At 46.3% G+C, this 10,166-nt stretch overlaps 1 protein-coding gene across 1 annotated transcript; it reads left to right on the top strand.

The window, feature by feature from the left end:
- The first annotated feature begins 606 nt into the window (after window positions 1–606).
- Window positions 607–1,389, top strand: LOC111914573 (uncharacterized). The gene has a single exon (XM_023910284.1). The coding sequence runs from the start codon at window positions 607–609 to the stop codon at window positions 1,387–1,389; it is 783 nt and encodes a 260-aa protein (XP_023766052.1).
- The last annotated feature ends 8,777 nt before the right edge of the window (window positions 1,390–10,166 follow it).

Raw genomic sequence — 10,166 nt, 5'->3', positions numbered from 1 at the left:
AAGCATCGATCCGTAACATCGAGCAAGAAGTTGGTCAACTGTCGAGGAAATTCAATAAGCGTTTACCGGGCACCCTTCCAAGAAACACAGAGACCAATCCCAAAGCTCATGTCAAGGCTGTAACAACAAGGAATGGTAAAATTATCAACCCTTTAACACCTCTCACTAACAATGGTTCATATAGTGTGTAGCAGCTGAAAGAAGAATACGACTAAGAAAAAGCAACTGCCCAGTAGCCACGGCGTGGTGACCACAAGACTACGGCGTGGCCGTCTTCTGAGGAGAAAAAAGAGTCTCCGGTCAAGGTATATCAACCACCTCTACCGTATCCGATTCAGGCTAATCAAGACAAACAAATGCGGATTATAAGAAGTTTTTGGAACACATCAAGGCTCTACAAATCAATATCCCATTTATTGAAGCGGTTACACAAATGCCAAAATAGGCCAAGTTCTTGAAAGACCTTCTCACAAACCGGAAGAAGATGGAGGAGCTTTAAATGTAATATTGAATAAGAATTGTTCAGCGGGTATGCTTAACAAGTTGCCAAAGAAGATGGGAGATCCAGGAAGCTTGACACTTCCTTGTTAATTCGGGACTCTAGCAATGAGTCATGCTCTTGCTAATTCGGGAGCTAGTGTGAACTTAATGCCCTATTCTTTCTATAAGAAGTTGAATCTCCCGAAGTTGAGACCAATACGCACGACCATTCATCTATCCAATAATACGGTGACATTCCTAAGAGGTATTTGTGAAGATCTTTTTGTTAAGATTGACAAGTTTGTATTTTCTGTAGATTTCATAGTACATGACATGGAAGAGGATAATAAAGTCCCTATTATTCTTGGAAGACCATTTCTTAGCACCGATCGGGCTTTAGTGGACATTAGGGAATCAAAGCTGACACTTCGGGTTGGAGAAGATGTAATATCATTTGGTGTTGATCGAGCAATGAAGAAATCGAAGATTAGTTATGGCATGATCTTTTTGGTGGATACGTTCGATTCATTTATGGAGAAAAAAATACAAGAATGGAAGGAGAATGACTTAGAGGGATACATGTCTCTGAAGGAGGATGATTTTGATGTTGAACATGACCTTGAAGAACTGGAGAAGCTACAGGAAGAAAGCGATTATGAAGACATGGAAAGAAATTCAGAAGAGACTCCACAGCATGGCCAATCATCGGCCATAGTGTGGGAGTTAGGAAAATCGCGACATGGCGGGGAAAAACAAGGCCCCACAGCATGGCAATTAGATGCCCACATCGTGGGCACTAAGCAAAGCCAAAAATCAAGTTTCAAGCCTTTACCCGATCATTTGGAATACGCTTTCCTAGAAGATAATGAACATAATTCGGTGATCATAGCATCAGATTTGAAGCCTTAAGGGAAGGAGAGCTTAGTCAAGGTGTTGAAAAAATGAAAGAATGCCATCGCATGGACGATTTACGACATCAAAGGGATAACCCTTCATATTGTTCACGGAAGATCATCTTGGAAGAAGGCTCGAAGCCTGTAGTTCATCCACAACGTAGACTCAATCCGAACATGCAAGAGGTGGTTAAAAAGAAGGTGATGAAGTTGATGGATGCCGAGATAATTTACTTAATTTCGGATAGCCCATGGGTGATCCCGTTTCACGTGGTTCCAAAGAAAGGAGGAATGACGGTGGTGACAAACGAAAAGAACGAGCTCATTCCTACCAGGACGGTAACGATGCCACTTGTAATCATTTCCCCGTACCTTTTATTGATAAAATACTCGAACGTTTATCCAGTCACTTTTTCTATTGTTTCTTATATGGCTTTTCAGGTTATTTTCAAATTCATATTGATCCAAGAGACCAAGAGAAGACCACATTCACTTGTTCAAGCAGGACCTTTGCTTATCGTCGAATGCCCTTCGGTTTATGCAACGCACCAACCACTTTTCAAAGATGCATGACCATTATTTTTCACAACATGGTGGAGGAAAGTCTTCATGGATGATTTTTCTGTGTTTGGTCATTCTTTCGATAATTGTTTATCGAAACTTGTTTTAATGGTTGCTAGGTGTGAAGAGACCAACGCGGTCTTGAATTGGGAAAAATGTCATTTCATGGTTACATAAGGAATAGTGCTAGGACATAAGGTTTCCAAGGCATGGATAGAGGTGGATCGAGCAAAGGTCGACAACATTTTGACCTTGCCACTGCCAACAAATGTAAAAGGGGTGCAGAGTTTTTTAGGTCATGCGGTATTTTACTACCGATTTATAAAAGATTTTTCAAAAATAACAAGGCCCTTAACCTAATTGCTTTTAAATGATGCTAATTTTGATTTCTCTAATGATTGTTTGAAAGCTTTTGAACTTCTTAAGGAAAAATTGACGACCACCCTAATTATGATCGCCCTTAATTGGAACCTTACATTTCAGTTGATGTGTGATGCTAGCAATTATGCATTAGGTGTAGTTTTAGGAAAAAGGGTTGAAAACTGTTCTCAACCAATCAATTATGCAAGAAAAACACTCAACCCAGCTCAAGAAAACTACACCACCATGGAAAAGGAATTAGTATTCATTGTTTATGCTTTTGATAAATTTCATCCTTACTTAATATTGTCTAAAAATAAAACATCCATTAATTTTACACCAAATTTAAACTTTTTCGATCATAATAAAAATCAAATAGTATTGTTTACAAAATGCTTTCAAATCAATATCCATCAGAGTGTCCCAAAGTCATAACGTAAGGATGAGGAGCGGTACGGTCACGCCTTCGCCTTGCCATGATCTCCTGAAGTACCTGAAACAATAAACTGAAACTGTAAGTCCGAGGGCTTAGTGAGCTACCCCAAAAATACCAATACCACACTGACAAAGCCATATCAGTAACAATCTATCAATCAATCAACATGCATACTCGCCATCGGCCTGACGGGACCGCCCTATTGGGCTTACAATCTATTTGAATTTATCCTGAGCCTTCGGCATGACTAGTCCGCCTCGTGGCCTGCAGTCTCCCCGGAACGCTCTTAGGGTACGTTGGCCTTCAGCACAAAGCAGGACCGCCTCAACCCAACCAACAAGCAAATAACCATGTGCGCATAACTATCATATACTGGCATATACAAACATCAAACATATCTATCACACTGATCATCAATCATAGAATTCTCTCGTAACTAGAGTACCGACCTAGCAGGTCACTAACATGCTAATCCGTGCGGATCATAAAGCATAACATATCGTCTACCCTGATTTTGATCTAACAGATCATAACCACATGTAACATATCATAGCATCAACAACTAAAGGGTCGGCCTTGGTGCCAGAGACCCTATCGATATAGTGAGGATAACTCACCTTGCAAATGTCGACTCGGAAGATACACTCCAACTCTTGGATCACCCGACACAGGCTCCACCACCTATGATAATAGTACAATATACTCATAAGTCCTTAGCCTTATAAGGTGCTCCATAACCCACCATTCAACCCCTGGTCAAAGTCAAAATCCTCAGTCAAGGTCAACAGTCCATGTTGACCACAACTCGCCGAGTACCCTTGGCTACTCACTGAGTTCCTTGAAGCACAATCCAACTCGCCGAGTCATTGGGGTGACTCGTCGAGTTCCTTCGATTCTCATTCAAACTTTAAGGCCACCCGTCGAGTTCCTTCCTTGCAACTCGACGGATACACACGTGTACATATTCTAGAGAAAACTCATCCGACTCGCCGAGTTGTTCTTCAACTCGTCGAGTCTTATGGTAATCTTCATCGGACTCGTCGAGTTGTTCATCCAACTCGTCGAGTTCACGACCATCTTCATGTGACTCGCCTAGTTAACCTTGCGACTCGCCGAGTCCATTCAGTCCTCTTTCCATACAGACTTGTTTTGAGCCATGCAGCGGCTCCAAATCACAGATCCAAGCTTCTAGGGCATGCTTATCACGTAAAGTTGCAAACTTTACGTGCATGCATGGCTTTAAAGGCTCTAAATGCCAAATCTAAGCTCTTAATGGGGCTTCATGCCCAAGAGGGACCTCAATCACGACCAAAACTGTAACTTTATGCTTCTAGAATCCAAGGAGGGTCCAGATCTAAAGTTACAACTTCAGATCTAGCCCATAGCTCATTATACCATCTTGAAAATCCATAAAAAGCCCTAGAAACTCAACAAAAGGGAAAAGGGGAAGTAAGGATGGCACTTTGATACCTCCAAAGGATACTAGCTGAGGTAAATCCTGCTTCCCACGCCTTCCTTGTTTCAATTCCTTTGCACTCCTAGCTTTCTTCCTCCAAGATTCTCTTTCTAAGCTTCAAACACCACACAAAGGCACCCACATACATATAAGGACTCTCAGGACTCTCCAGATCTGTAAAGAGGCCCAAGGGAGGCTGAGATCCCTTTAAATAGGGGTGCAAACCTCGGGATTTAGGGTTTCCTCTGCCAGCTCCTACTCGTCGAGTCCCAATATGGACTCGTCGAGTAGGTCACTTAACACGCGATCCCATCCCACTGCTACTCGACGAGTAGGTCAACCAACTCGTCGAGTAGAGCTTAACCCAATAAATCTTATTTAAGCAATACCTGAGAATCGGGGCGTTACAACTCTCCCCCACTTGAACTAGACTTCGTCGTCGAAGTTCGCTGGAATAAACAATGTCGGGTAATGCTCTCGCATCTCCACTTCCGGCTCCCATGTCCACACGGATCCCCTCCGATGCTCCCACTGTACCTTTACCAAAGGTATTTCCTTGTTCCACAGAATCTTCTTCTTCCTTTCCAAAATAGCCATAGGTCTCTCCACATAGTTCAGGCACTCATCGACCTGAATGTCATCCAACGATACCACTGCCTCCTGGTCCATAATGCATTTTCGCAATTGTGAAACATGAAACGTGCTTTGGATCCGGCTGAGCTCTTCTGGAAGCTCTAGCCTATAAGCCACCCTGCCAACCCTGGCGACAATCCTGAACGGCCCAATATAACGGGGACCCAATTTTCCCTTCTTCCTGAAGCGGATCACACCCTTCCGGGGTGAGACCTTCAGGAGAACCATGTCACCCACTTGAAATTCCAGCTCAGATCGGCGTCGGTTGTCATAACTTTTCTGCCGACTCTGAGTGGTCTGCAGTCGCTGTCTAATCTGCTATATGATCTCGGTAGTTTGTAGAACTACCTCTGTCCGACCCATCACCCTGTGCCCAACCTCGCCCCAGCAGACTGGGGTCCTACACTTCCGCCCATATAACAGCTCGAAAGGCGGAGCTCCAATATTGGAATGATAGCTGTTGTTATAGGCGAACTCTGCAAGCGGGAGGTGGGAATCCCAACTCCCACCTAAATCAATGACGCACACCTTCAAAATATCCTCGAGGGTCTGAATGGTCCGCTCACTCTGCCCATCAGTTTGCGGATGGAACGTCGTGCTAAAATGCAGTCGCATACCCAGTTCCTCATGGAACTTCTGCCAAAAACGGGAAGTAAACCTGACATCTCGATCAGAAACGATAGAAACTAGAACCCCATGGTGAGAGACAATCTCTCTAACGTACAAGTTGGCCAACTTCTCTGCCGACGAACTCTCCCGTATGGCTAGGAAATTGGCACTCTTGGTCAATCGATCCACAATGACCCATATATCATCGAACCCCATTGCCGTCTTCGGCAACTTCGTGATGAAATCCATCGCGATCTGTTCCCATTTCCACATGGAAATCTCCAGAGGCTACAGCTTACCATGCGGCCTTTGATGCTTGGCCTTGACCATCCTACAGGTCAAGCACCTCTCAACAAACCAAGGGATATCTCGCTTCATGCCAGGCCACCAATAACTCAAAATCAAATCACGGTACATCTTGGTGGCTCCCGGGTGAATCGAAAAATGAGACTTATGAGCCTCCTCCATCACTGTCTGCAGGACCCCCGGACATCGGAACCCAAACCCGACCGTAACGGGTCAGCAATCCGTGGCTATCCTGAACAAACCGGGCGCTTTCTCCCTTAATCCTCTCCAACTTCCAGTTCTCTGGTCTCATACCATCAATCTGAGCATCCCTAACCAAACCCACCAGCGGGGAATCCACCGCTATCCTCATACACCTGGCTGGGGTCGAGGACCTAGCTGACTTGCGGCTCAGAGCATCCGCAACCACATTCGCTTTACCAGGATGGTAAAGAATCTAGCAATCATAGTCCTTGACCACATCCAGCCACCTGCGATGCCTCATGTTCAGGTTCGGCTGATCCATGATGTGTCTCAAACTCTTATGATCCGTGTATATAGTCCAACGGACCCTGTACATAATGTGCCTCCAAATCTTGAGAGCGAAAACCACTGCTCCCAACTCAAGATCGTGTGTAAGGTATCTCGTCTCATGCGGCTTCAGCTGCCGCAATCCGTAGGCTACCACCCATCCTCTCTGCATGAGGACTGCCCCAAGCCTGTGATGGATGCATCACAAAACATCACAAAATCCTCCACTCCCTCAGGGAGTGTCAACACTGGCGCCATGCATAAACACTGCCGAAGGGTCTCAAACGCCCTCTGCTGCTCAGGGCCCCACCGGAAATCCACCTCCTTCCTCGTTAGACGAGTGAGGGGTATGACAATCTTGGAGAAATCACGAATGAATCTCCGATAATACCCTGCTAAACCCAAGAAACTCCTGATTTCTGAGGGAGATTTCGGAGTCTCCCACTGCATAACCGCCTCCACCTTGGCCGGATCGACGAAAATCCCCTCCTGGTTAACGAGATGTCCGAGGAACTGGACCTCTCGTAACCAAAAATCGCATTTCGAGAACTTGGCATATAGCCATTCTCGCCTCAGAACCTCCAATAGCTCCCTGAGATGCTCCTCATGCTGCTCTCGGGTCTTGGAATACACCAAGATATCATCTATGAACACAATGACCGAGCGATCGAGCATCGGTCTGCAGACTCGGTTCATCAAATCCATGAACACCGCTGGCGCATTGGTGAGCCCAAACGACATCACCACAAACTCGTAATGACCATAATGAGTCCGAAACGCGGTCTTCTCCACGTCTTCCTCCCTCACCCTGACTTGGTGGTATCCTGATCTCAAATCAATCTTGAAAAACCAAGATGCTCCCTGCAGCTGATCAAAGAGATCGTCTATCCTCGGGAGCGGATAACGATTCTTCACCGTTAACTTATTCAGCTCCCTGTAGTCAATGCACATCCTGTGCGAACCGTCCTTCTTCCTGACGAAAAGGATCGGTGCTCCCCAGTGTGAGTTACTCGGATGAATAAACTGCTTACCCAGCAGCTCCTGCAACTGAGATGATAGCTCCTGCATCTCTGGCGGTGCCAAACGGTATGGCGCCTTGGTGATAGGGGCCGCACCTGGAACTAGATCAATCCTGAACTCAACCTACCTCACCGGAGGCACTCCAGGTAACTCCTCTGGAAATACATCAGCAAACTCTCTAACCACCGGAACCTCTAAAACTGAGAGCTGCTCTCTAACCTGCGTATCTACCACATACGCCAAATAACCGGCACATCCGTGCTGAATATATTGTCGAGCCCTAGCTGCCAAACAAAACTCTGATCCCGACCTGGTGCCTTTACCATATACTACCAGTTCTCCCCCCACTTTGGGTTCGAACCACCACCTGCTGCCCCTCACAGTCGATCATGGTGCCAAAACGACTAAGCCAATCCATCCCTACAATCACGCATACATCCCCCATAAGGATAGGAATCAAATCTATCGGGAAGGACACCCCAAAAATCTCCAACTCGCATCCCCGGTAAACCGAAGAAGCAGAAACCCCATGCTTGTTGGTGATCGAAACTCGCAACGGACACTCAAGATCATCTATCGGCACCCTGAACCCTCTAGAGAAGGTCTGATATACAAACGAACGACTCGCCCCCGAGTCAAATAATACCAAGGCAGGCACATCATTCACTAAAAACGTACCTAATAACAGGCACAATCCATAAGCATAACACAAATACAATAACTGAGACAAAGAATAGAAACGTACCAGCAACCACATCCAGTTCTGCCTTAGCCTCCTAGGCCGTGAGCTGGAAGGCGCGACCCTAAGCCTTCGGAGGCTCCACCTTGACTGGCCTCCCATCTCCAATCCTCACAGTAGCTGGTGCGGGACCCAACGCCGGCTTAGCGGTGAGCTGCAGACAGTTGGTCTTCACATGACCAACCTGATGACAATGGTAACAAATCCTCATATCTGTCGGAGGGGCGGACTGACGGCAGTCCCTGGCATAGTGCCCCTCCATGCCACATTTGTGGCACCCACATCTTGCTCGACAAAATCCCGAATGACCCCTGCCACACTTTCCACAAGTGCGGCTCTGCTGACTCTCAAATCGAGCATCAGCAGTCTTAGACCGCTTAGGCACCAGCTGAGACTGTGCCGGTGCCTGACGCTACTCCTTCAGCTGCAGCTCTATCTCTAACTCATGCCGCCTCGCGGCTTCCTGTAGATCCAGGAGGGTATGACAACGTTGTGTAGCCACAAACTGTCGTATATTCTTCTTGAGCATACTCAGATAGCGAGTCATCTGATACTGCTCTGACGCAAACTCCGGGCAAAATATAGCCCTCTCAGTGAACATTCGGGTTATCTCCATCACCGACTCCCCATGCCGTCTCAATGTCAAGAACTCCTGATCAAGCCGCTCCCGCTCCACACGCAGAACGTAGCGGGTGCGAAACATATCCCAGAACTGCTCCCAAGTAATAGCAGCCCGCTGATCATCAGAATATGAACCTGTCGTCAATATCCACCAGTCATTTGCCCCAAGCCTAAGCAGGTTCAGAGCGCACCTGACCTTCTAGTCAGTAGGACATGAGCATGTGAAGAAACAACCCTCCACGTCATACAACCACCGCATAGCTCTGACCGCATCCTGAGTACCATCAAATGTCGGGGGCTTCGTATTATCGAAGTCCCGGTACTGGAAAGCCCTGCCGGCTCCTCCTCCAACCCCTGCCGCAGTTACAGCCGAAATGGATGCAACGGCTGTTGTCTCTGCCAGAGCTGCATATCGCTCATCAAAATATTCGACCATCGCGGTCTTGATCGACCCAAACATCTCTGGTAATTGCGCTCGGAAAGCCGCAGCGACCTCATTGTGCAGAATCTCTCAGATCCTGGCATCCAGCTCCTCAGTCCCTATCTGAACCACGGGCTCAGGTGCTACCGGCACCTCTGACCCTCCATCTCCCGATCCTGACCCTGATCTGGATCCCAATCCTGATCCGGATCTAGCAGCAAAACATCCCGTCACCACCATACTGTAAGGTACACTCAAGACATCAGATAAACAACATAATATTGGGGGAACAAAACCCACAAACCCTAGGGGTTGTGATTTCCTTGCTACGCGTATGGGTCCTATGCTTCCATTAGTATGGGCCCATACTACCTTCCACACCTACCCATATTTGTCTCAAGTATCACCACAACGCCCTAATACTATACTCAACATAATGTGCGCTCAACCCTCACTACTAGGGGACATCGCCTATCTCACAATTAATCCCATAACTCTGCACAACTCACACCTCCATGGAACTTCCATCAGCCCCTGCAATGCTAGTGTATGTTAGCCGCGCATAACGTTGGACCCGATAGACTTTCGAATATCCAATCCTACCCTAAGGTCGAATCAGACATTCTCAGACTATAAGATCTTGACTATACACAGCCGTGATGCATACACTAAACTTCTACATTTATGATGTCAATTCCATATACAAGAAACCCTAGGCTAATAGGTATCATATAATCAGGCAAATCTATCGATTCCTGAAGATCCCTAGCCTAGCACTAGCATGTTGTTCTAACATATCAGAATATCAATTAACTGTATGGTGTTTTGGGGTTTACTTACAGGCTCTGGCTAATCGTACCCTCTGCATCCTCCATCCTTTATTTTGAAAACCATTTTTAAAACTTACTTTATGAAAATCTCCTTGATTTGAGACTGGATTCACACGAGTGTTCCTCTAATTCACTCAAACCAAGGCTCTGATACCAACTTGATGTTGGATTAGTGTCTAAGTCCATAACTATTTTGGTATGTACTTGACCCGATGGTGCATGGTCCTTTTGGGTTGCGTTCACCAAAGCAACTTGATAGGATGAATTATGGAGAGAAAGGATTAAATATGA

This window comes from Lactuca sativa, chromosome 4 (genome assembly GCF_002870075.4).
Source record: "Lactuca sativa cultivar Salinas chromosome 4, Lsat_Salinas_v11, whole genome shotgun sequence".
NCBI lineage: Eukaryota > Viridiplantae > Streptophyta > Magnoliopsida > Asterales > Asteraceae > Lactuca > Lactuca sativa.
This window is presented reverse-complemented; position numbering and strand designations above follow the sequence as displayed.